This window comes from Corvus moneduloides, chromosome 16, assembly GCF_009650955.1.
Source record: "Corvus moneduloides isolate bCorMon1 chromosome 16, bCorMon1.pri, whole genome shotgun sequence".
Classification (NCBI taxonomy): domain Eukaryota; kingdom Metazoa; phylum Chordata; class Aves; order Passeriformes; family Corvidae; genus Corvus; species Corvus moneduloides.
Window position 1 is genome coordinate 2631412 of NC_045491.1, and position 27017 is coordinate 2658428.

Genomic DNA, 27017 nt, shown 5'->3' on the forward strand with positions numbered 1-27017 from the left:
GTCAGGGCGGGGCCGTCCGAGGCTTGCGGGGCCAGCGAAGGGAGCGGGCGGTGCCGCGGAGCTGCGCGCCCGCCTCCGCCCGGCGAGAGGCGCGGGAGGCGGCACCGGGAGGAGGCGGCACCGGGAGGAGGCGGCCGGAACTGAGCTCGGGCGCTTCCGTCGCGCCCATGCGCTGCCGGCGGCCTCCGGGAGCAACAAAGGAGGGAGCCGGGGGGCCACGGCCGGGCGGTCCCGCGGAGCCGCGGGGTGAGGAGCGCGGCGGCAGCGCCCCGGTGGGGCCCGGGCCTGGGCGCGGTGACGCGGGGCGAGGGGAGGCGGGACCGGCGCGCCGCGGGCAGGAGGGAGCGGCCGGAGCCCCGCCGGAGGCCTGGGGCCGAGCCCGGCACCGGGAGGGCTGAGGGACGGGAGAAAGCGCCGCTGCGGCCGCTCACGGTGCCCGTGTTCGCAGGGCGGAGATGGGCTCGGCGTGATGGCGCCCTGGCAGCTGGGAGCGTCCCGGGCGAGCAGCGCTGCGGCGGGGAAGGTGAGGGGCGCGGGGTCCCGGGCTGGCTGCGGGCACCCCCAGCCCTGCGGGCCGGCTCGGCCGGACCTGGCCGGGAGCAAAACTGACGGGAAGGCCCCGAGGGGAGGAGGGAGGTCGTCGGTGTCTCAAGCTAGATGTGATTTTAGGCTTCTTTAGGGGCGAGAAAGGCAGTTTGTGGTAGCAGGACAACTGCTGGCGCCCCTGGGAGTGAGTCCCGCAGGGATGTGTCCGAGGGTAGCAGTAAGTTTGAGCTCTGGCTGGGGCGGAAGACAGGATAGCACGTGTGCAGTGTCGGGAGCATCCCTGAGCCTGGAGCCTGCTGCTGGGAGAGAGGAAACCAGGCAAAACACGTAAATGTGCTGTGAAGAGCCCAATAACCCCTTTTATCTATTAGTGCAGTCCTGTCACAGCGAGTGCTGTACATGCTTGGTGTTATATTTGTAAGCCTAAGTAAATGTGACAGCTGCGGTTTTTGGAAAAGGGGGTCCTCTTCAATATGTCAGAAGAACGGATGTAGGTGGTGGGATAGCTGCTGTTAACAAGCCACGTAAACTAATAAATACTTCTGTATTCTTTTGTAGGTGTGTTGGTCTTGATGTACTGAAAGCTGATCTTTCCTCTTCCAAGATGGCATTTGTTTCAGCACAAGGGCCTACGGTGGTGGACCAAACCACTTTGATGAAAAAATACCTTCAGTTTGTGGCTGCTCTTACAGATGTCAATACACGTAAGAGTCTTTTTTCTTACTGAAAATTACAGCTCTTCAGCAGTTTGTTTCACAAGTGTTTCGGACTTGTTCAGGCAATTGATAAATGAGGCAGTGAAGTCCGTCGAATTCACTTTGGAATTTGTTTGGGTTTTGATTTTTGAAGAAGCAAAATGATGAGAAACACTTGCATGAGCCAAAGTGAGTGAGCTTTGTGTGTGTGCAGTTGTGTGGTTGTTGTGTGAGAGAACTGTGTGTCTTATAACTGGGCAGTGATAGCTAAACTGATAAGATCTGATTGCTTCTTTGATCAATGAGCCTGGTGTTTTCCTTCATGACCTAGTTTTACACTCACATTTTCTTTGCTTGAATTTCCATTTTCAGCTGATGAAACCAAGTTGAAAATGATGCAAGAAGTCAGTGAGAATTTTGAGGTAAATAAAAAGAAAACAACTCCAAACAACAAAACCCTCCCTAACTTTCTGCAGTGGCAGCCTTTCATGTGCTTAATGTATATTAATAGAACTTCTGATGTTAAGCAGTTAAAAGATTAATAGTAGTGTCCCGTGACTTATGATTTATATGGTTACAAGTCATTGATTTTAGGTTCCTATTTAGGAATTAGCCAGGTTGTTGAAGAATTACGTTTGGACTTAAAGAGCTTTCATTGCCTAATATTTCTTCATTAAGCATTTAAATAAAAGTGAAGTAAGAGTTTTTTTCTTCTGTTTTTTTGAATGCTATGAAATGTCTGTATTTAAAGGGTTCTTTTATTTAGTTCAAATGTGTATTGTGCCCTTGTAAAGCAGAGGCCCTCCTGATTCCTCTGAGTATTCCATGGTGTGGAAGTGAGAGAGAAGTTGTCAGATGCAGAATCTGACATCAGGGGTGGAGATGTCTCCAGTGACATCTTTTGCATGGTGATGGACCATCATGTTAGATGAGCAGCAGAGAAAATATGAAACACGAGTTACCCCAACCTTGTGTTAGCAGAAATTATACTTCAGTTGAATGCTTAGTTGTTATGTACCTGTTTTGAAGTTATAGAAGACTAAAAAACATTCTTGTGGAGTTTTTTATCTGTTCAAGCTGACCTGCCATCTCTAAAACAATTTATCTGACTAAAAAAGTAGTTTTAACAGCTTAGTCTGGTGATCTGTTTAGAATCTGAAGGCTTAGTTGATTCTCATTGCTCTTGTCTTCAGTAGGGAAGAACTTGCTCAGTATTTGTTTTGCTAATGTTCTCTTGGAACTCATTTGGTTCTGTAGTGTGTCAGCAGATACTTAGTCACTGAATCTATTCAAAATTCACTGAAAATGTTTAATAGTGGCTTTGAATGTAACTGAATATAATCTGTGTGATGTCTGTTTTATATCTCCCCATTTTTTGTTCTTAATTAGAATGTGACATCATCCCCTCAATATTCAACATTCCTGGAACACATCATCCCTCGGTTTCTCACCTTTCTACAGGATGGGGAAGTTCAGTTTCTGCAGGAGAAGCCAGCACAGGTAAACTGTGTGGAGCATCTCCTGCCTTTTTGCAGCGAAGTCCTTGATTAATCTAATGAACTGATGTAAGACTTGTTAAAAATAGATCTGTCATTTGGAGTGGAATTGAAAAAGTCCTAAGTAAGTTACTCATAAACTTTGCAAATCTGGGCTTTGGAGAAAAAGGAGGAAAACTAGGTGCAACGGAATTGGCTTTCTTGCTGAGATACTTCACATTGTTACAAACTACTGACTTTACTGAAGGTTAGGAATGAAAGGCAAAAGTTGATTCTTTGTCATTAAATACTTAAAATTGCATTCCTTAAAAAAAGTCTGATTTTTCAATGGTAAATTTGATAAATTTGCCTTATTCACTTAGGTGAGTAGTAGGAAGGATTATGTCTTTGTATACAAGCCTATGTCTACATGAAATAAAATTTTTTTTTCTATTTTAACATGCAGAATTATTAAGCTGAAAGAGATGCTGCAACCAATTGTTGGGTTTTGTGGATTTTCCAAAAAGTTCTGCCATATCTTTATTTTTCCTTTCTTTTTTTTTTTTACAGCAACTCCGGAAGCTGGTGCTTGAAATAATTCACAGAATACCAACAAATGAACATCTTCGTCTTCATACCAAAAATATCCTGTCTGTGATGTTTAGATTCCTAGAGGTATTTTTTCCTTCCTCTTAAAACTCTGTCAAATTTTCAGAAATATTTTCCTCTACTTTATCTCCAAAATTTGCTGGGGGTAGGATTTTTCCATAGCTGTGCTGCTGGTGCTGGGCATTCTGTTTAAGCTTAACCCATGTCCTCTCTTACCACCTACAGGTTTTCTGCAGGTTCTGTTCTGCCCTTTAGAAACTTGGATTTTACAAATGCAGGGTACTGATCTCATGCTGAGCAATGTTTTCTGGCAGATAGCTTATTCTTGGAGTTTGTTTTCTGTCTGGGAATTCACAACACTGCCCTTTGAAGCTCACGTGGGGGTCTCTGTTTGAGGGGCAATGGGAACAGATCTGACAGTACAGAGTGGTTGAAATGTCTGGGTTTTATTCCCATAGGGGTGGCTTTAATTTCAGACGTACTCTAGGACTGCAAGGTACCCAAGGAAAGACAACTTGCTCATGCAAATCCATTGATGGGGCACTGTAGATTGTTGAGAAGAGTATCATTTTACAGGGTTTTGAAGTACCCACTGAGTAGTTGAAGAATTCAGCAGTAGGCTCACTAAAAAGTCTCTTTTTTTTTTTTCCAGACAGAGAATGAAGAAAATGTACTGATTTGCTTAAGAATAATTATTGAATTGCACAAACAGTTCCGACCAGCAATCACTCAAGAAGTAGGTCATAACTCTTGTTAGATGGTATAAAACTTACTGCCATGCTCTTCAGAATTGCTGTTTTGTTCAAGTGGGTTGATTGATTTGTTTTGCTGCTGTCCTTTTATGTTGCCTGACCTGTTGTGGTAACCATATATTTAATTTTTTTGAAAGAGGATTGCATAATGCTAGCACTCCTGGGGAAAAAACCAAACTGTTTAAGCTTAGTTATACTTGGTTTAAATGTTTATGAACAATATGATCAGTTTAAGGAATAAAATTCCCACACAAAGGAAGAGAATTGATGCCTTTTTAGTTTGTAATAGAAAATCCTGAAAAAGGAATTTACTATGATTGACTTTCCCCTTTCCCCTCTCCCCTCTTCTCTCCTGTGACTCATCAAGGGGGATTTGGAAGTTTGCATTGTTATTCTGTTGCATTTTTGCCTTGATTTTTGCTTGGAAAGACTTAGTTGATTCATAGTAATTATACCTAACAATACTGTATTGGAACTATATAGAGATGATAGGTAGGTTAGATTCTTTCCAAGAGAAATTTGAATTAATACTGACAGAGCAGAAGGAGATAGAAGAACACTTTCAGATTATTTTCAGTTATCATGAAAAATGTTGGTGATTAGAGATTTTATGTATTTGTACTCTTAATACAGAGATTCTAAAATTGTGATGTAAAATTTTTTCTTTAAAAATTTGTTTATGGTAACTGACTTCTTCCTCCCTAGATTCATCATTTTTTGGACTTTGTGAAACAGATTTACAAGGAACTTCCAAAAGTAGTGGTAAGCTTTTTACTTGTTAAATTGCCCTTGCTATAGTCCGAAAACTAGTTTTTATTTCTTTCTCTAAAAGATATTAACATAATTATTTTGTATCTAGTGACACAAAGGAAATACAGTTTTAGTGAATCTATCAAAACTATGTCTAAAAATGGAGACATTTAGATTTTGGTTTGGAAAACCTTCTGTTTGTGGCACACTATTACTGGTATGAGAAAATCGAGGTGAGTTTAAGTACTGAAGCAGGGTGAGATTGGCTGCAGTTGTCTCCTTGTAGCCAAATGTGTCTCGTTTCTGAGGGAAGGGTGAGGTCATGAAGGCAGCTCTTGTCTGATCCTCCATCCCTGATACAGAGTAACTCTTGGGATGTTTTCTTTTAGCAGGAGAACCGCCTTGGCTAGGGGAGCTTTTCTGCTTCTTGTTCCAGTGGGAAAGGTTGCAGGGTGTGTGTCTGGTCCAGGCAGATGCTGCAGTGCAAACATCACATGCAGAGAGGAGTGAACTGCTCTGGGGGAAAATTATATGGAGGAGCTCTAAGGAGAGGGATGGCCTTTCGACTGTGAATGGCATTATGATATATTTCCTCTGCTCTTTCCTTGTAGAATCGGTATTTTGAGAACCCTCAGGTGATTCCAGAGAACACCGTTCCCACTCCTGAAATGGTTGGCATGATTACAACCATTGTGGTGAAGGTGAACCCTGAGCGAGAAGACAGCGAAACGAGAACGGTGGGTGTTCTGAGTGCTCTGAACTGGGGAACTGCCTGGAGCACAGGACTGCAGATCATAAGGCCAGGCAAAAATAACAGACTTTCTTTTTGCTTGTTTTTGTTATCAAAACTTTTCTGCAGAAGCCAATTGAAACTTTCCAGACATTTTCTATGCAGCTGTAATTACAGGATTTTTATTTAATATAATACCCAATGCTTTTGTGTTTTAAAAATATTATTAGTAAGTATAGTACTACTAAAATGAGCAGTTTCTGTAAAACTGTGTTTTACATACTCTTTTGAATTGATAATTAAACTGTTTATAAAGCATGTATTCTTTCTTTCAGCATTCAATAATTCCCAGAGGATCTTTGTCACTAAAGGTCTTGGCTGAGCTACCTATTATTGTTGTTCTCATGTATCAGGTTAGTACACTTCAGTATTCTGCATGTAAATACTTCATTACTGAATGGCTTGTGTCACTTCTGTTGGTTAACATATTAGTAAAAATGAATGTGATATACTTTTGAAAGTAAAATATCATCTAAAAATAAGCTGGTGAGATGTCTTAATTTTTTTCTGATTAGCTCTCCAGTAAGTTGACTGCAAGTGTGACTTGTGAATTTCTCTAATAATACTTTATTTTTTTTTTTTAAGCTCTACAAACTGAACATTCATAATGTAGTAGCTGAATTTGTGCCCTTGATTATGAACACTATTATAATACAAGTGTCTACTCAAGCAAGGTAAGAGCATTTAACAGTATTTTGATTATATTAGGGATAAATTACTTAAATCTGTCATGCAATATTACTCAAAATATTTTTGTCTTCTATCTTGTGATTTGTCATTCTAGTCTTACTGCATCTCAAAAGTAGCAAAGATTATTTGACTAAAAATTGTCAAGGTTCTGTATGTGAAGTAATTGGCATTATATGCCATTGATAAAGTCCATAGTTGTGCAGTAGGTCCCAGTTTATTATTTGATAATGAGTTTTTTTAAAACAGTTTCTGACAAAACCCCATATTGCCACAGACCGTGGTGGGGACCTTGGGAGCTTGGACACATGCTGTTGTTTAATCTTTGCCATGCCATCAATTATATATTTTTGCTCTTCCAAGGTATAGCTTACATGAAGCCTTGTGGTGTGGCACATGCTTTTTCTGCCTCAGAGAGGGATGTTTCTGAAGAGCAGCAAGTGGTTCTGAGCAGGGCAGTGGGAGCAAGATCTCTGCCTTTCCCTGTCTTGCCTGGATGATCTAATTAAGTGGTTGAAGCTTGAGAGAGACAGACAAGTCTGTGGGAGGGAATACTGCTTGGAGAAAAAATGGCCCCAGTTAGGGGAACTGAGCCAAATGTTTGATGCTTTGTATTGGGTTGCCTTTCCGTAGAAAGGTGCTGCTGGGAATTGGAATGGCAGAGGGCTTGTTGAAAATGGGCTCTTCCATAGGGATTATATTCCTTTAAGAAGCAAGAACCTCACTACAAGATGATGTGATTTGAAGCTTCACTGAATTTTCTGAGTGAAGGTATTAAGAGGAACAGAATCATAACTACTGTTCAATTTAATTTCAGACAACATAAACTTTATAACAAGGAATTGTATGCTGATTTTATCGCAGCTCAGATTAAAACATTGTCTTTTTTGGCTTACATCATCAGAATTTACCAGGTAGGATGCATTTTTATTACTTTGTTACTTAATGCATCAAGTTTCTAGCTGCTTTATGGCAGGCAAGTGATCTGCATGACTGCAGTGCATCAGGGATTGGAGATGGGAGCGCTTGTGTAGAATATCTGAAGGTGGGGCTGTACTTGGTTATCCTTTCAGAAGTATTCTCATGTGAATACAAAGTGGAAATGTGCCATTCCCCCTCCCTGGGCATTTATGGAATCACTATTGTATTTTAGTTTTAGGAGTAGATTTTGGAAGACAAACAAGTGAATTTTAATGGAGTGCTATTTTGCAGATGTAACCCAAACCTTAAGAATAGAATGTCATAATAGTTGTACTCATGTTATTCTTTCTTTGTTGCAGGAATTAGTGGCTAAATATTCTCAGCAAATGGTAAAAGGAATGTTGCAGCTGCTCTCCAATTGTCCAGCTGAAACAGCACACCTCAGGAAGGAGCTCCTGATTGCTGCTAAGCACATCCTGACAACAGACCTGAGGAGCCGTATGTAGCACTTTTTATGAATGTACCTGAAAACTGGGAAGAGCTCAGCTATTTCTGTCAATTTAAGAGGCATATTACTTATTTATATTGGACTATCACAAGAGGCCAGGCCAAACAGAATTGTTGTGTGCAGGGTTGCTCAACTTCACATTTCCAGTAACTCATTAATTATATAGAGAAAGTTAGTTTTTAGAAGTTGAAAATAATGTGAGCATTTTTTTTTTTTCTTTGCAAGTATAACTGGCTCTGACTGGGTACTGCAGTGTTACTCAAGGGGCAAGTGTCAGTGGAGTAGACAGTCACAAGAGATTGTTTGAAAGCTTCCTTGTAAATGGCACTGCCTTTTATAAGCTTCAGAAATTAATTCTGGGATAGAATCACTTTCTAACTTTAGGTTTAAATACCTAAATTAAGTGGTTTAATGCTTAACTGTTTTATTTTGATTATTTCCTTTGCCAATCATTGAGTATGGCTTTTTCATTTTTCTGTTGTTTTAAATTACAGAATTTATTCCGTGCATGGACAAGCTGTTTGATGAATCTATACTGATTGGCTCTGGATACACTGCCCGGGAGACACTGAGGTATGAGAAAGTTTGGAGTAATGATCTGAGTGCCTGCCAGTGCTGCTTAGTTGGAAAATTATTAATATTTACAGCTTCTGTATAGGGTCCTAAACCTTTGCTTCAAATAACTAATTTTACTAGATTGTTTTATTGGCAGAGATTCTGCTGCTGGAATGGTGACTTTTGTTTAACACTTTGATGGCACAGCATGGTAATGTGAGTGTAGGGCAAAATGAGAAAAATGGGTGAATGAAGATGATTTCAGTTTTTTGAATTGTAGAGGGCAACCAAAACGGTGATCACAGAGAAACCAACTCAGTATCTGCCCAATATTTTATGAAACAACCTATATCTTATGTCCAGTGTAAAATCTGAATGAGATAGAAACTTTTTGTCAATGAATACCTTAAAACTTACTTGTTTGCAATTGAAAAAGTAAATGGAGAGAATACTTAACTTTCTATGTTTTCAATAACCTAGATTTTAGGTGAGCTTGCTGATCAAATTAGTATCTGAACTAGGAGAATTGCTTCCTTTTGTTTAAGTATCAAGTGTGCCTTATTGACAGCATGTATTAGATTTAGAAGTATTTGCTCTGCTAGATTCTTTACCTGGTATTTGAAAAGAAATGATTTTTGAAATTTACCAATTTTCATAACTGCTTTTGAAATCATGGATCATTTATGACTAATTATGAAACAGATTACCAACACTGCTCAAAAGGTGGCTAACATGGATGTTAACTGCATGTAGATAAAAAAATGTGGTGGGGTGTTCTGCAGTGGGGGGAAGAAAGGTCAAAGAGGCAACACCAGAGTTGTGGGATAGATTGGTGCATCGTTGGTTAGGTTGTACACGTTAAAATTCTCTTGTGTAACCAAAAAAGCCTTGTGAACTCTGGGTTTGCATATGAAAATAGAAAACTTACTTTGAGAAATTTGGAAATATTTCCAGGCAGTAATTATATGTTAAGTCCAATTAACAACATTTTTAGTTGTGCTCCATGTGTTTTCATCATTGCTTGTTTTGGCTGTAGACCCCTTGCATACAGCACCCTGGCAGACCTGGTGCATCACGTCCGGCAGCATCTGCCACTCAATGACCTCTCCCTGGCTGTCCAGCTGTTTGCCAAGAACATTGATGATGAATCCTTGCCAAGCAGTATCCAGACCATGTCTTGCAAGCTTCTGCTAAATTTGGTAGACTGTATCCGGTCTAAAAGTGAACAGGAAAATGGAAATGGTAGAGACATCCTTATGAGGATGCTGGAGGTATTGATTTGTTTAAAGCATTTGGTAATTGCTTGGATATCCTGTTTTGCAGTATGTTGTCAATCGCATTTTACTTTCTCCTCTCTTCAGAAACGAGCATATGTAGTCTGTGTCCTGTATTTCACTTTAATGCTTCAGGGCTCTTTAAAATGCTCTGCAGCTGGGATCATATCTCAAGTGTAGTGGAGATGCTTTGTCAACTCAGCTTCATTCAGTGGCTAGTTTCAAAGCAGGAAACTGAATGCCTGTTTTGGGTAGCTTGTTTTTTTAAAAATAATTTTATTCTAAATTTTAGTTATAAGCTTTTTTCCTTGTATAATAGTATGCAAGAATTGGATTTTTTAATGCCTTCTGGTTATGGGTGTGCTTTTTGGTGTGGGTTTTTTTTAAGCCCTGAAAGAGGATCTTCACACAGGTCCTTGGCATAACACAATGCAATCTGTACAATTAGAAATATCTGCTCTTTGAAGACCTAATGATCCTTTTTAAGGATCTTTATACAGAGGGGTTTTTTTTGTATTTTTGAAAATTGAGGATGCACCCGTTGCTCAAAGAAGGCAAACTAATTTATTGATACACTAAAAGTGTTTGTCATTTGAATGACTTCAGAAATAGCTGTAAATTCTATTGATCTCAGTATTCTGAACTGAACTATTAGTACTATTAAATTTAGCATGATTTTTGAAGAAGAAACTTATTTTCCTTTTCTTTCCCCCTCCCTGCTCTTTGATTTGTTTCTCCTGCTTTGCCTTAGGTGTTTGTTCTGAAATTCCACACCATAGCACGCTACCAGCTCTCTGTCATTTTTAAGAAGTGCAAGCCCCAGTCCGAGCTCGGGGCAGCTGAAGCCGCGTTACCCGGAGTGCCCACAGCAGCAAATGCAGCCCCTGTTCCTGTCCCATCTCCTGCCCCAGCCACTCCTGTGGCCCCTACACCAGTACCTGTGTTTGAAAAACAAGGGGAAAAAGAAAAAGAAGACAAGCAGACATTTCAGGTCACGGATTGCCGGAGCTTAGTGAAAACTTTGGTCTGTGGGGTCAAGACGATCACGTGGGGGATCACCTCATGCAAAGCTCCTGGTGGTAAAACTGCATATTTAATTACATTTATCTCTCATAGTTCTACAGAAAAAAATGCTCTAGAATGAAAGCAAATAGTATTTTTAATGCTTAACTATCTTGTTCTCCTTTCAGAAGCACAATTCATTCCTAATAAGCAGTTGCAACCTAAGGAGACTCAAATCTATATAAAGCTGGTGAAATATGCAATGCAAGCGTTGGATATTTATCAGGTATGTAACCTGCCCACATAGCACTTCTATTTATACAGTTACTGTTAGATCTTTTTATAAGGATTTATTTGTCAGCTACACCACAGATTACACATGCAGTGTATTTTCACTAAGTCTTTAACTGGGACCACAACTATTGAGAAATGCTCAATATGAAGAATGCATTTCAAAAGTGAATTTCAAAGTGCTTACTACTTGGAAGCAGCAGATTATTTTCTTAAGAGCCATTTTTGTCTGTTCATGCAGGCAAGTCAGACTAGAAATAATTCTTTCATATAGTGAAGGAAATCTATCCTTGAAGGCGATAGTTTAGCTAATACTTGAAGCATTCATGTCTGTGTTTATCTTCTGTAGTTACACAAAGTACTGATGAGTGTATGTGATGAGTGTTTGATTGGGTATTACGTAATTTACAAATACACTGGTATCTCCTACTGTTGTCTTTTTCCACTTCTAACTTCATAGTTTTAAAATCTGTTCTGAAAACACTCAGTTTTAGTATTTTTGTCATGGTTGGCTCTTGTGCCCAACTTCTAGTTGTGTGGGGCTTGCATGTCAAACCCATAAAATCTCAGTTACTTTCAAAAGGTATTTTAAGAATAAGGGGGAAGAAGCTACTCGAATTCTGTAACCAGTGTATCTGTTTTCTCAATTGCTGCAGGTGCAAATAGCAGGAAATGGACAGACATATGTTCGAGTAGCAAACTGTCAGACAGTCAGGATGAAAGAGGAAAAGGAAGTTCTGGAGCATTTTGCTGGTGTGTTCACAATGATGAACCCTTTAACTTTTAAAGAAATCTTTCAAACTACTGTTCCTTACATGGTGGAGAGGATCTCTAAAAACTATGCTCTTCAGGTATGTTATTGTTTACTTTAATTGATAATGAACAGCATGTAGGAAAGAGCTTAATGCCTTGAGGAACATATGGCTGATGTGGAATATTAAATCATAATATTGAAGTTAGCATGTGAGATTTGAAGCAGTCTGTATAGTCTATGAAAATAATTTAAAGATGGATTTTGAAAAAACCTTACCAGACTAAGTGATGCAATACAAACACGAACACTTCAGTTTAGAACATATGAATGGACTTCATTCTTGAAAAGTATTGGACATTATGGAGTTGTTGTTTTCTTCAGGTGGTTGTGCTAATGTTCTACTAATTTACAGAATGCAAGTCCTAGAATGTCTGTTTAAACTTAAAACTTGAACAGTAAGTTAAATACATGGTTGTATTCCACTGAGGACAAACAGAATCACTTGGGTAGCAGTGGAAGTGGGAAAAGAAATCTTTTTTTTTTTTTTTTTAATGGATAGGGCATTTATTCTTTTGTTCTTTTTATTACAGCAGTAATAACTTCTTTGTGGTTTCCTTTTATAGATTGTTGCCAATTCTTTCTTGGCAAACCCTACTACCTCTGCTCTCTTTGCAACCATTTTGGTGGAGTATCTTCTGGATCGGCTGCCAGAAATGGGCTCTAATGTGGAACTCTCCAATCTGTATCTCAAGCTGTTCAAGTTAGTCTTTGGCTCAGTTTCACTATTTGCAGCTGAAAATGAACAAATGCTGAAGGTAAAGGTCATTTGTGTTAAAAATAAGTCTGGTTTAAAAACAGCACTCTTAAGAGTTTTACACTGTCTAACATTTGAGAGTCATTTAATGTTTGAAGCACTATTTGTGATACATTTTTTCCTAGTGCCAAGTACATTGTCTTGTTTATAAGAGATGGTTTCTGTGAATATTTGCTTCATATTTGAAACTATGAAGTGATGTGCTAATTCTGAGTATAAACGGCTGTGGTCTGTGATTGCCATAAGCCCATGTAACTTCATGGTCAGAAGATGCATATCTTCTCACATATTTTCCCTTTTTGTTTCCATGTTAAGAGTTTTACTTGGATTGAAATGACTTTTTTGTTGTTGGTGAATCTTGTTTACTCATGTAATATTCAGTGGCATGTACCTCTTGAGTTAGATTTTTCTGTGCTCTTGAAAAGGCTGGGCTTAAGGAATGCTATTTTTTCTACTGACAACATATTGTGTATTCCAAAGATCTATTTATGTTGATGAGATCATCTCATTATTCAGTGAATTTAGAAATGCTGAGCTTGTAGCAAGAGTGCACTTTCCTCATAAAAGCAGCAGCTGCCTGTATCTAGAAAATACATTAATATTTTAATGGAACACTGATTGTTCTCTCATAATTTCTCTTAATTTTCCTTCCTCGTACCTTATAGCAAATAAAATTTCTGATACAGGTAACTGTGCAGAACAGAGTAGGGATTACCAATTTTCCACAGTCTTTGAAAACTAACAGTAATATGAAGCAATATTCATATAATCTTGCTTTAATTCTTGCAGTTTGTCATCAGAATCAAGGTCATTTGGATTGTATAAGCTGGAGATGAAGTTTAAAGAGTGTAATTTACTACCTTCACAGTTTCATGCTTCTGTTACTTTCTTTTGTTTCTGTAGGATGGATGATAGGGGCCTTGGGCAGAGAATTTAATTGAATGATGAAGGCTGTTTGCAGCATTTGCATAGCAATGTAGAAAGATGTTAATAATATCCAGACATGTTACTGTTTGTCTCTGGTGCATGAGAATACTTGCATTTATCGAATATTTTTATTGATACTTGCGAGGTATTCATGTCCTCTGCTCTAGAAAGGCCACCAGTTCCATAACCTTTTTTTACTTGAAAGAGTTTGCTTTCAAAATGAAATTTTAGCATTCACAAAAATTAGGAACTAGTAGTGAAATTAGATTGGGGTGAATTAGTATTGTTAAGTGTCCTCTCTGTCATTCTGACACCTCTGATTTCTGCTTCATGTCCCCAGATAAGTGAGAGGAAATATTTTTCTTGTGTCAGATTTGCAGAATCTCATGCTAAATTCTTGTACAGTGCAATGATGATGATAAAATTGGTATTTTATTAATCTTTAAGCTTTATTTTCTTTATAGCCACATTTGCACAAGATTGTGAACAGCTCTATGGAACTTGCACAGACTGCCAAAGAGCCCTATAACTATTTCCTGCTGCTCAGAGCACTGTTCAGATCTATTGGAGGAGGCAGTCATGATCTGTTATACCAAGAATTCTTGCCGCTGTTACCAAACTTACTGCAAGGTAGAACAATACCTTCTTTCCCCACCCTAGCTTCTGATTTTTTTATGTGAATAGTAGTAATAAAGTTATGTTGTGTAATTATAAACCCCTCAAAAGCAAAGCCCTACCCCTGAGAAGTAGCTTCTGATTTTGAGTTTAACGATTGATTTAAATATCTTGAATGTGCTTATTTTCATTTTCTATCAGCTGCTTCAGGCTCCATAGTTTTGGCTGCTTCACAATTTCTGCTGCTTGTTTTTCTTTTCATTGTGGGGCTGTTGGGGTTTTCTTGTTTGTTTCTTTTACTTGTTTGGGTTTTTTTTGCTGTGGGTAACTTTGTTGGCACAAAGCATTTGAGGGATAAGTGAATAGGCAAAGCAACGTTGCCAGGCCATCACTGATTTTGTGGGGAGAACAGGGCAGTGAAGCTCTGGCTGCTCTGCAGTTGAGGGCATGTGTGTGCACCTGCAAGGGCATGATAAATAGAAATTCAAGTAGTGCCAGACTGCAAAAAGAAATGGAAATAACAATCAGTTTGATTAATTGAGCATTTATGCTTGCAAGAACTGTGTTCCAGAAATACTGAGGGTGAGCAAGGAAATGTGGAGAACTACTTAAACCTAAGGACAAGCTAATCAGAACTATTCCAGGACTGTAGACTGGTTCCCATCTAGCTGTAGGGACAGTTTTTATTGTTAGCAAATGTGTCTGTTATAGATAAATCATTTTGTAAAACTCATGTCAGTAGATTCATGGAATATGTGAAATCTTTATGGGAGAAAAATCACTTGGGGAATGTGCTTAGTCTGTATGGGGCAATTAATGTACTTGAACTCACTGAATGTTTCTTTTCAGGAGTCAAAATACTTTAAAAACAATTGTTCTGTATGAGATTATTTTTTATTGTTACAAGGCTGTTTTGAGTCAAATTATCTCTTTTTCTTTTTCATCCACTATATTCAAATGCTGCCTTATTGAGTCTAACATTAAACTTTAAAATATGCATAGAGGCTTTTTCTTCTATATGTGTGTAGACAAAAAACCATCCACTGCATGAAATCCTTAGATGTAAGTTAGAATAATGAATGGTATTATATTTTGTAAATTGATTATTTATGGAGCTGTAAGCTCTACAGAATTTAAAAACATCAGGTTCTTCTGAATTCAGGAAATAGCAATTTTTAACAATAAACTGTGGACTGTCTTTTTCCTGTGAGTGCATAACTTATCCATAATTTTCAGGACTAAATATGTTACAAAGTGGCCTTCATAAACAGCACATGAAAGACTTGTTTGTAGAGCTCTGCCTCACAGTGCCCGTTCGTCTGAGCTCGCTGCTGCCTTATCTGCCAATGCTGATGGACCCGCTGGTGTCAGCTCTCAATGGATCCCAGACCCTGGTTAGCCAGGGCTTAAGAACTCTGGAACTGTGTGTGGATAACTTGCAGCCAGACTTTCTGTACGACCACATTCAGCCAGTTCGAGCTGAGCTCATGCAGGTAAACGTGTCGTTTCCTGTTAGACCACAAGGGGTCATTGATTTGCTGAATATTATTAGAAATTTGTGTGAAGCTTTGGTTACAAAAACTTGAAAAATCTGTTGTGAGACCCATACCAATCTGATATGAGTGTAGAAGGATAGTTGGTGTTGTGCTGTTGAGCTGAAAACTCAGAAGATTTAGAAGTGAATGAATTGTTCCTTCTATATACTTTGTTCAATGGTTATATTCTATTTACTTCATTTGCTTTTTGTATTTCAAAACTAGCTCTGAGATTAATTCAGTTCGGCCTTAACTGGCCTGCTTTTTAAATTGACAATGTTGTTTAATATTCATCATAAGCATGAAATTACATTCCAGTGTAGCAAAGATGACAGCAATCTAATCTAAAACTGCATTTAGGACAACCTTGTTACAAAGCACTTGGGCTGTTGTGAACTGAGACTGCTTGTATTCAACCTTGATAAGGAACTTATGCAGGGTCAGTTATCCAAATACAAGGATAATTGTTTGCCTTGACTTTTTTTTTTACATTACAACTTGTAAAATGTTGAAGTAAGACTGGTCTGCCCCTGTACCTCTTAACCCCCAGGCTTTGTGGCGAACCCTGCGCAATCCTGCTGACAGCATCTCCCACGTGGCTTATCGTGTGCTTGGGAAATTTGGTGGAAGTAACAGGAAAATGCTGAAGGAATCACAGAAACTACAATATGTAGTCACAGAAATCCAAGGGCCCAGTATTACAATTGAATTTTCAGACTGTAAAGCATCCATTCAACTCCCAATGGAAAAGGTAAGGGCTTAAGTTACTTTCAGTGCTGAGAAATCAGCTTTATAAACATCTGTCTGCCAGTTCTTTCTTTACTTCCCCTATAAACTGTGCTGTATGTCACCCCCAAAAAGTGGATTTAGGCATGCTGTTTGCTCTTACAAAGTGATAGGATAGGGAGCTAAATTGGCCCAAATAAATGCTTTCACAGAATGGATAAGATTGGAACTTCTGGTATATTGCTTAGGTTAGGTGCAGGAATCCCATCTAAAAGTCCCTATTTCTTTTTGAAATGTACCAAAAATTTACTGTAGAAATTCTTCAGTGCTGATTATTCTCACGACTCCAGTGATGTGGTTTTGTTTGTGGTCTCTAGTAGCACTTCTTAGTGCTGCAAAACCACTTTGTACTGTACTGGCTTTCATCTGGCAGCCACGGCGTATCACAAATGCTTAGTTCTCGCTAATTACAGCAATCTAATCTCCTCTGAGAGTGAAGCTGGATTTGGAGATAATTTGGTCTGTAGAGTTTTAATACTTACCTTTTCAATTAGACTTTCATAAGTAGATATGATCTGAATGTAGTAAGCAATTTTCTTCACAGGCAGCTGGCTCTCTGGCTCTGTAGAGCCATCAGGCTTAAAAATAGCTTGGAAAAGTGATTCTTAAAATGCAGATTTACTGATTTCTCCACTGTACTGAAGCTGATGAATTGAATACATGTAAATACTGTAGTTGCTGACATTTACCTGTCCTGCTAGTTTAATTCAAACTAAGTTTTCCTAAGGATTTAAGGATCTAACATTGATAATAAGCAATCTTCAGCTGCTTGGTATTGACCAAGAAGGAGTGTGTTATCTGCTGAACACTTTGTATCTATGAAAAGGAAATGTCAAATTACAAAGAAAAAAAAAGTGGAATAAATTGAAAACAAGAAATCCTTGTTTTCTTTTAGTGCCCTGGTGGACTTCTGTGGTCTGTGTAAAACTAATTTTTCTTTTCATTGAGATCCTGTGATTAAAAACTTAGGATGACAACTAGTTAAGTAATTGGAAATACCAAGGAAGGAAAATGCCCACTTTGTAGCAGGGCCTTTTTCTGCATAAACTTATTAGACATGAATGGTTAGATTTTTATTTGCAATTGATAAGGTACTGAAATTCCTTATTTCAAGGCAGTCCTGAGCAATTTTTACTTTTTTTTTTTTTACTTAATGCCTATCTTATTTATCTTTAATTTCTTCCTTTCTTTTGTGGGAGAAGGATAGAAATTAGACAGTTGTGCTTTTATGTATTTTTATCTCTCTCTGTAAAAATATATGTACACAAAATAGAAATTTCCCAAAGAGACCTGCTCCTCTTTTTAATTGTCGTCATATCTTAAAGGATTGATTTGAATTATTCTCGAATGTATTAAATCTTCTTGACAAGGAAGAGTACTATTTCCATTAAGTGAACAGTGTTCAGAAGTTGCTTACATGTACATTTCATCATGCATGGCAAGGTACCATTTATATATGGGTATAAATGCATTGTATACATAAGGAATAAAGGGACAGCACAGCAATTATTGCTGAAAGGAAGGCAAGGAAAATTTTTTTTTTGGGAAGGAGAGAGACACACTGAAGATTTACCTCATTCATAACTTGAAGTGCTTTCTGACCATGGAGGTAAAATGTATCTGCCATGAAACTCAGCACGTACAGAAGCACAGAAAACACCATGGTGGTTTCAAACTGTGCTCTCTCTGCATTTCTTAGCTTGGGCACTCCAAACTGTGCATGCTTTAAAAGTTACTTTTAATATATATTAATGACACCATTCCCTTGATTAATGACCTTATGGTAAATGCCAAGAACAAGAAGTGTCTGGATTCTCTCTTTTCCATTCTAGGCAATCGAGACTGCCCTGGACTGTCTGAAGAGCGCCAACACGGAGCCCTATTACCGGAGGCAGGCGTGGGAAGTCATCAAGTGCTTCCTGGTAGCCATGATGAGCCTGGATGATAACAAACATGCATTATACCAGCTTCTTGCACATCCCAAGTATGACAATTCTTTAAACGTAAATGTGTATGTAAAACTTGTGGTGTCTTTGGAACAACCTAGGTTAGAGACAGTGATTAGTCTGTGCAATTCATGGGGTTTTTGCCTGCTGGTGAAAAGGAATCTTGTTAGCAAGTTTTTTAATGCAAGTGATGTGTTAATGTTTCATAGTTTAATCTTCTTCCCCTAATTACAGGCCAGTGTGTAATCTGTTATGTATGATCAATATGATTAATTGTGGTTTCATATATTTAAATAATTGGAATATTCTGGTGCTTAAGTGTATTTTAAAGATTAATTTGGATTGTCACGTTTTGTATGTACATCTAAGCTTTTACTAAAGTGAAAGAGAAAACTCAGTTTCATTTAGTGACTAAGCTGTAGCATAGTCACACACATAACCTCTGTTTGTCTTGGTATGAGAGCTTTTTATTGAAGCTTTTCTTAATTCTTTTGCAATTTTGGTCATTGATACTTACTGAGTTTATTGCTTTTAGACAACTTTGATGTCTTTGCCCAAAAAGTGTGGGCTGACTTTGACTCTTGCAATACAGTAAGTGTAGCTAAAGAGCATAGTAGCTTTCACAGTTTCGACTTGTTAGACTTGACATAAATATAGCTTTGCAATGAATAAGTTTTGTTGGGCAGTGATTTGATAAATAGTTTCAATCGTTCAAGATTAAAATCAAATGTCATTTTAAAAAAGGGAAAAATGTCAAAATATTGAAAATGACATTCTGTTATTGAGTTGCAGTGTGATGCCTGTATACCTATTATTGTATGGACGTGGCTTCTTCTGAACCACTGGCTTTAAATGTTCCTGATGAAATTGAGCTATCCATCATGCTGGAGACCAGTGGCTGACAAAATTGATACGGGCTGAGTGAACTGGTCTAGCTCTATCAAAATGAGGGCAAAACAGGAGGTGGAGAAGGAGTTAGATACCGAGAGCAAATTTCCAATCATGTACCTGACATGGGCTGTGATTGAGCTGCGGGCACTGCACTTTGGGTTCAGTTGAGCACAACGTTGTCTTTCAGCTTCACTGAGAAGTCCATCCCCAGTGTGATCATCTCTCACCGCTACAAGGCCCAGGACACTCCGGCTCGGAAGACCTTCGAGCAGGCCCTGACCGGGGCCTTCATGTCGGCCGTCATCAAGGACCTGCGGCCCAGCGCCCTGCCCTTCGTGGCCAGTCTGATCCGCCACTACACCATGGTGGCCGTGGCTCAGCAGTGCGGTGAGGACAGGGGACAGAGCTCCTGGGGCTTCCGGGAGGGGCGTGGAAAGCTTTGTGCTTTTACTTATGGCAATTGGTTTAAAAAAGTAAAAAATACTGCAGTTGCTTCTTGGTAGCTATACTGGTTTTTTGTTTGGTGGCTGAATTACGTTTTAGTTCTGTAAAATGGTGGCAATTGTTAAACAAATTTTAAAAAACAGTCAATCACCTAATAATACTCTTTAAATGCTACAGCCAGTGAAAGAACTGCAGCATGGAACAGCTTACATAGTTCCAGAGGATTTTTGTAACTTAATACTCACAGTACTACTTGCAGGTGGTCTTTAATTGGGTTGTTTCCACTTGCGGTTTTGAAGGACCTTTAGAGGAACTAAGTGAATGTTGGAGCACTGTAGTGTCTTAAATCCATGAAGAAAACTTTTTGTTTGGGCTGTATGACAAGTAATTTGGGAAAAGACATACTATAAGCATATCACTCTTCATTGTCACATTAATGTAACTTGAATTTTTATGACTCTTCATTTTAATTAAATCTTGCAGGCATAATCTAGTGCATAGAAGAAAATATTCAAGTAGATGTAATCTTTTTTTCTTCTAGGTGTGAAGGATGCCTTACAATCCATTTATATGCAAATAGGCGCAGGGTTTACTGGTTTTGCCATCAGCTAGTCCAAGGAGTAGTAAAATCTAATTAAAAGACTATTCATACTGAAATATCCATTGTTTTGTCTTTATTTCCCCTTCTCCCTCTTTTCTTCCCTGTTACAAATTACAGGTCCTTTCTTGCTGCAGTGCTATCAGGTTGGGAGCCAGCCTAGCACAGCCATGTTTCACAGTGAAGAAAATGGGTCAAAAGGCATGGATCCCTTGGTGCTTATTGATGCCATAGCAATCTGCATGGCATATGAGGAGAAGGAGCTCTGCAAAATAGGAGAGGTGGCCCTAGCAGTGATATTCGATGTTGCAAGCATTATCTTGGGTTCAAAGGAAAGGGTAAGTTTTTAAAAAATGTACTTAAATGATCAAGTTTCAGCCAATGTAATTTTGCTTCTGAAGTTTTGGAGGCTACAACTAAGCTGAGAAAAGGAAACTGATCCATTTCTTTGTTTTCAGGCTTGTCAGCTTCCCTTGTTTTCGTACATTGTGGAACGTTTATGTGCTTGCTGTTATGAACAAGCTTGGTATGCTAAACTGGGAGGTGTCGTGTCCATTAAATTTCTTATGGAACGGCTGCCACTGATTTGGGTCCTCCAGAACCAGCAGACTTTCCTGAAGGCACTTCTCTTTGTTATGATGGACCTAACTGGAGAGGTATGTAATGAATGAATTTTATCAAATAGTATGGGGAAAAATTCTGGCCTTAAATTCACACAGATTGAACTCTTAGTAATCTTGATTTTGCTGAACTTTAGAATTTATTTTACTTGTAAGAGTTAGTAGTGAAGTCTAGTCATTTGCACTCAAACGAGGTTCTGAAGTTAGGAGTGAGGTCAGATTTTTCCACATAACTTTGCTGAAGTTTTGTGGATCACAGTTGCTGCTTTCAGAGCAGAAATGGACAGGCCACATGTAGATCACAAAAACCCACAGATTCACTGTCACCATAGAATCACTAAGCTTAGCTGGAAATGAAAATCACAGGATAAATCAAAATCACAGGATTTATCAAAATCCAATTCTAAGTTTGTTGATGAGTAACACGTAGATTTGTGATCTTTGTTCTGTACTTAGCTGATAAAAATAATCTCTGATGCCCCAGGTTTCCAATGGAGCAGTTGCTATGGCAAAGACCACATTAGAACAGCTTTTGATTAGATGTGCAACTCCTTTAAAAGATGAAGAAAAAACAGAAGAAATCCTTGCAGCACAGGAAAAGTCTTTCCATCATGTCACACATGACCTTGTTCGAGAAGTAACCTCTCCAAACTCCACTGTGAGAAAACAAGCCATGCATTCCTTGCAGGTGCTTGCACAGGTCACTGGCAAAAGTGTCACAGTCATCATGGAGCCACATAAAGAGGTAAGCAGAAATACTTACTGAACCTGAGCCTAAAGTTGTTTTCCAGGTTGGATTTGCAGAAATGCTTTTCTGAGTACATTTTTCCACACTAGTGAATTAAGTTCTTAGTGCTTTGATAGCATGTGTTTGTCATTTGCTAAGTTTTGTTGTTCTGAAATACACAATGGCTGGAGCACTGTAGAGATTCATACAGGCTCTGCCTGACTCTTAGCCAGTATTTATAGTGTCTTCAGGTTGATTTAGTTCCTTAAATTATGGGCTGCTCATCCTGCCACCAATCAGACACAGGCTAGGCCATATAGGTTCTGCATTTTGATACTCAGTTTTATTATCCTCTAAATCTGTGGCATTATTGCTATGCCTTTCCCTATCCAGAAAGAGACTATAATGTTCAAAGCTGGTTGAAATAACTTTTGGCTAGACACTCCTTAAAGCTGATATTGTTTTGTTCTCTGAAAGATAATTGAATGTACATAAGCCTTAAGGGCCATGACAGCATACCAGATTATACTGAGAAGCTCCCTAATTGATATCTTACTTTGCTAAAGCTGTTTAATGAGGAAAGTGAGAAGTTAGTGTAATGGAAAAAAGTTACACAAACTTTTTAGTTTTTCTGATGTTTTAGAAGCTTTAAAATAGTCTTGTTTCTTCACTGTTCGAAATGCTTCAGTCTATGAATTTCTTTGTTGTTCATAATGTTGTGTGAAGTTATTAAATATCATAGATCTGCTCACAGAGAATATGTATTAATTACAGCTACTACACTGTTTTGCAAACTGATGTGAATCAAAGTAATTCCAAGAATTACTTTTCCTCTCGCTTAATTATTTCTCAAGACACGTCTGGAGCCACAATATCAAATGGATACAAACCTGCAGCCGTGACTAATGCTGTCTTTCCTCCCAGTGGCTGGGTCTTTGGGGTCATTTCAACAGACTGCTAATTCAGTAATCTAAATTACATCATGTAGGTTCTCCAGGACATGGTTCCTCCTAAAAAGCATTTACTTCGGCACCAACCTGCAAACGCCCAGATTGGCCTGATGGAGGGAAATACATTTTGCACAACCCTGCAGCCCCGATTGTTTACAATGGATCTCAATGTTGTGGAACACAAGGTTTTCTACACAGAGGTACTTTCTTTTTGTGTTCTCGTCTTTGAATGTAGATACTTCTGTATGATGGTGGTAGTACTTTCATTGTTAAAAAAATATGTTTTTCTTTGTGCATTTTAAACTTTCACTGAAATGTAAGAATTTACCTTTTGAAACATCAGGTGAAGTCTGGTTTGCCTACAGCATAATAGCTCTGAGCTAAACAGAATATTCTAATCTGTGTGAAATATATTAAATGAGCTTTGGTGTTACAGTACTGGTCTCGTAGCCTTGACTTTCATATTTAGGTCTTATTTTTTACACAGTATATCAATTACATAAATTGTTGTACCACCAAACATAGGCAGTGTTGGTTAAGGTTTTTGAGTCCCTAATAGTTTGAGTAAAATGGAATATAAAACTTGTGTGTAGATTTAACTTAGAGAAACTGTCTTGTCCCTTGATTTTCCAGCTGACTTGTCCAAACATAAGTTCAGAAGCAAATGCAGGTGGCAAGGCTGTCCCCCTCCAACTGTATATATAATTATCAATGCAGAAAATCCTCTGGTTTTGAGTTAAGATGAAAACAAAGCCATGAAAAAATGGCTGTAAAGGTGGGAGTGAGATAGTGGTGTTTCAAATGTGAGTAGCAATATTAAAATGATTGGTTTTTTTTCCTAGTTACTGAATTTGTGTGAGGCTGAAGATACTGCCCTAATGAAACTACCTTGCTACAAAAGTCTTCCATCACTTGTACCTCTTCGAATTGCAGCCTTAAGTAAGTAAAACCTCCTAAACAAGATTTGATGCAGTCAAGTGTCCTTGTGAGCAATGGGCAGTCTGCTTCCTGAGATCAGCAGAAAACCTGAGCACTGGCAGACTGATGACTGCTCTCCAGAGGTTACAGTTTAATGGAGAGAATAATGGGAAGGTATCGCTGCTTTCTTAATCACTAGAATTTAGTTTTCTGAAAGGAACCCAAAATATTTGAAGATTAATTATGTTATAAAGCATTAGGAAAACTATAGAATATTAATAGAATTCTCATTCTTTTCCTCTTTCATGGTGCCTGTTGCTTTTGGCAATGCATACAGTACTTTAGCTGTCTGCAATTTGAGATGACATAAAAAGAAACTATAAGAGAAGCAGTGTAGAATTAGGGTTTATTTTCTCCTCTCCTTTGAAATTGAGTTAACAAAGAGAACAAATTTACTTTGATATTTGCAGATGCTCTAGCTGCCTGCAATTACTTGCCTCAGTCAAGAGAGAAAATCATTGCTGCACTTTTCAAGGCACTGAATTCAACAAATAACGAGCTGCAGGAGGCAGGAGAAGCATGCATGAGAAAGGTGACTGTATTAAAACAACATTCCTTTTGAGGCCATTCTTCTCTCTGCTTTACTTCCTTGGTACAAAACTTCTTGGGAAAGTTCTCGACAGGAAATATTGTTGCTCTGTTCAGTTTTTGTTAGTGATGCTGATAAAAGTTTGTGTCAGATGTGTTTGTTTGGGATTTGAACTTGGCAATAAAGAATTATCCAGGTTGCAATTAAGTATTGTAAGCTGTTGGATAAGAACCATGGTAAATCTTTCAGTCTTTGTCCAGTCTTTCCCTCTTTCTGTTAGTCTGGTCTCTGTAAATGTTTCTTCTTTTCTATATAGCATCAGTGCTTCCTAGCACTTTTGCAGATGTGCAGGCCTGGCTTTATTATAAAAGCTCTTCCCATGTTTCATCTTTGTTCCTAAAAGAAGTGGTGGAGACCCCATAGTTGTTTTTGGAAAAGTAAAGCAATGCAGCAGAGTTAGACTCTGCATCCCAGGGTGATGGTTACCTTAAGGAACAGGGCCATGGCTGTTCTGTGTGAGGTCAGAATTAGTGTCCTTGCCTGACACTGCCTTGTCTGTCCTGTGGATGCTACATTATCATGTATAAAAGCTGGAAGGACAGGGAAAGAATATTCTTTCATCATGACTGGTTGTTCAGTAGCTGTGCCCAGTTCTGATTCAGTGAGATTTTAATTCCGTTCTTCTAAATGAAAAAGAAAAAAGCGAATGAGATGACTTACAGCCTCTTTGTAATGCTGTGTAGATGGGCTGACAGGGAACAGGGAATGTCACTGCAGTGACACTGGTGCCTGGCTTTTGTTTGTGCCATTGACTGGCCAGAGGTCAGGTGTCTTTTCATGTCACTCTGGTCATGAGAGGGAATGTATTTATTATTTGTGGCTCGTTAACAACACAATTGGGTTGAGAAGGACCAGGGAGAAAATAAGGGGTGTTCTGACCCATACATCAGATTTGTCTGGTTGTTTTTTTTCCTGTGATAAACTCATGCCCACAGGATGTTTGGTTATGACAGGAAATACTCTCTGGCTGCTTGCAGCCAGACTCTTTTGACCTTTTCTGTTGCTCAGGATGCTTGCAGATTGTAAACCAGAAATTTGCTCTATTGCCTTCAGCCAGACTCACAGGCAGTTCTTAATGTAGCAGGGTCTAAGTAGCTTGTCCACAGCTGAGTATTTAATTTATAGCTGTAGCAGTTTTTCAATCTGTCTGTAATTAAGATCTCCTACTTGATTATTTTATGGAATATGCTACTGTGTGTCAGAAATACCTCAGTGCTTCCCAAATCCATCTTGTCTCTATATATATTTCCAGCAATAGCTGTTGTTTGAACTGTTGCATTCCGAAAGAACAAAATAAAAGAAGAAAAATCAAGTCAGCTGAGTCTATTTTAAGAAAGATACTTGCACAAAAGTCACTTCCCTCTCCACCTGTATCCTAGTCGTGCACTCTCTTGCAGTTCTTGGAAGGAGCTACCATAGAAGTTGATCAAATTCATACCCACATGAGGCCGTTGCTGATGATGCTCGGAGACTATCGGAGTCTGACCCTCAATGTTGTGAATCGTCTGACATCAGTCACTAGACTTTTCCCAAACTCTTTCAACGATAAATTCTGTGATCAGATGATGGTAAGCCCATCCAAGTTTTTATTTTAGCTCTTCCAGAAGAAATTTTCTTCTGGCTACTGCTTTTATTGGTGAAAAATCAAAGAAGTTCAGAAGTGACTCAATGTATATGTTGGAAGTAAAAGATTTTTGTTTCACAATTAATAAAAACCCCTGATTTTTGTAAACATTTTGAGTAAATTTCTGAAGGGCTTCTAAACCAAAAAGTTAAAGAGATTTTTTTTTTTAGTGAAGACATAACTAATTATGCTAAGGTTTGCTTGGACAAATTTATCTTTAGCAAGGCACCACCAGTACCTTTAACAATTTTACTTCCCAATGCATTAAATCTGTTTTGGTGCTTTCTTGATTTATAAAATTTTGGAAGGTATTGCCCTGCTTGTTTGCAGTGTTTAAACTGAATATGTGATTTCTTTATCCTCTTGGCATGGATATTTGAATATTTAAATGCATATGCATGAAGCAAGTCATCAAAGAAGTGTAAGACTATCAGACTTAGGTTTTTTGTGTATATATATGTAATTATAATCCATGCTTTCTTGAATATCTAGAGGACTTCTAGCAACAGTAAACTTTTCAACCAGAGGGAATGAAAATAACTGATAATTTTTCCCTTTGTTTCCTTCAAAGAATTATTTCAACCTCTACATTTTCTCTTGTAGCATATGCTAAAATGGAACAGTCTAATTAGAAGAATAATACTAATTATCCTCTCTTTATAGCAACACCTACGTAAATGGATGGAAGTTGTAGTTATTACACACAAAGGTGGACAACGGAGTGATGGAAATGTAAGTTAATTTATAATGTATTTATGTGAGAAGAGAAGAAATAAGTAGTATTATCAGTTGTAAGTGCTGCCATAACTGATTACACACTGATGCTTTGTTACAAGCTAACAAACTTGTTGACTTGAGTACTGAATATTGAATATTTTTAGAGGTCTTAGTAAGAGGAGCTTCTTACCTGCTGACAATGGTTACTTTGAAGAGTGTTCTAGGTTAGTGTGGGAACAGCTCAAGCATTTTTATTTCCTTTCTCCCTCAGGATTTTCTGCTTGGAAATCTCTTCTTCACTGGAATGGCTGATGAGCTCAGTGGCATAATCCCCCTTTTTTCATTAATATGTTTGATGTTTGTAACGTAGCCTTTCGAAAATTATACATAATGATAACATAATCCCAGTTAATTTAAAACTTAATTTATTAAAACCAAGTTCAATATTTACTAGTTGGGATCACATTAAAATCACTCTCCCAGTGAAACTAATGGCCTCAATGTTGAAGCATGGGAAGCTGATTAGTTGTCTTATAAATGGAAAACTGTGCAGTGTAATGTCAATACTGTGCTCTGTGTGCAATACTAAGGGGAATTCCTGCTTCAGTGCAGTTTCCTGTACATTACCAGAAGTCCCATAATTCTAT

The 27017-nt window shown here is 38.5% G+C and overlaps 1 protein-coding gene across 2 annotated transcripts in view; it reads left to right on the forward strand.

Annotated features, from left to right (window-relative positions):
• Nucleotides 1-103: 103 nt before the first annotated feature.
• The window catches only part of TRRAP (transformation/transcription domain associated protein), a 77877-nt gene continuing 50963 nt past the window's right edge, over nucleotides 104-27017 (forward strand). The window contains exons 1-32 of one of the 2 annotated variants that reach the window (XM_032125684.1): nucleotides 104-246; nucleotides 449-523; nucleotides 1105-1250; nucleotides 1614-1663; nucleotides 2631-2741; nucleotides 3287-3391; nucleotides 3978-4061; nucleotides 4783-4839; nucleotides 5439-5564; nucleotides 5893-5970; nucleotides 6203-6291; nucleotides 7122-7218; nucleotides 7585-7723; nucleotides 8228-8306; nucleotides 9325-9559; nucleotides 10314-10641; nucleotides 10753-10850; nucleotides 11512-11706; nucleotides 12233-12424; nucleotides 13815-13980; nucleotides 15202-15458; nucleotides 16051-16251; nucleotides 18119-18270; nucleotides 19311-19510; nucleotides 20286-20503; nucleotides 20624-20821; nucleotides 21270-21530; nucleotides 22501-22662; nucleotides 23305-23401; nucleotides 23851-23972; nucleotides 25427-25597; nucleotides 26317-26385. In XM_032125684.1, coding sequence (XP_031981575.1) covers nucleotides 1151-1250; nucleotides 1614-1663; nucleotides 2631-2741; nucleotides 3287-3391; nucleotides 3978-4061; nucleotides 4783-4839; nucleotides 5439-5564; nucleotides 5893-5970; nucleotides 6203-6291; nucleotides 7122-7218; nucleotides 7585-7723; nucleotides 8228-8306; nucleotides 9325-9559; nucleotides 10314-10641; nucleotides 10753-10850; nucleotides 11512-11706; nucleotides 12233-12424; nucleotides 13815-13980; nucleotides 15202-15458; nucleotides 16051-16251; nucleotides 18119-18270; nucleotides 19311-19510; nucleotides 20286-20503; nucleotides 20624-20821; nucleotides 21270-21530; nucleotides 22501-22662; nucleotides 23305-23401; nucleotides 23851-23972; nucleotides 25427-25597; nucleotides 26317-26385 — 4437 coding nt within the window. In that variant the 5' untranslated portion in view covers nucleotides 104-246; nucleotides 449-523; nucleotides 1105-1150. The remainder of the gene's footprint in view (nucleotides 247-448; nucleotides 524-1104; nucleotides 1251-1613; nucleotides 1664-2630; nucleotides 2742-3286; nucleotides 3392-3977; nucleotides 4062-4782; nucleotides 4840-5438; nucleotides 5565-5892; nucleotides 5971-6202; nucleotides 6292-7121; nucleotides 7219-7584; nucleotides 7724-8227; nucleotides 8307-9324; nucleotides 9560-10313; nucleotides 10642-10752; nucleotides 10851-11511; nucleotides 11707-12232; nucleotides 12425-13814; nucleotides 13981-15201; nucleotides 15459-16050; nucleotides 16252-18118; nucleotides 18271-19310; nucleotides 19511-20285; nucleotides 20504-20623; nucleotides 20822-21269; nucleotides 21531-22500; nucleotides 22663-23304; nucleotides 23402-23850; nucleotides 23973-25426; nucleotides 25598-26316; nucleotides 26386-27017) is intronic. The other variant, XM_032125685.1, reaches the window with a different exon arrangement.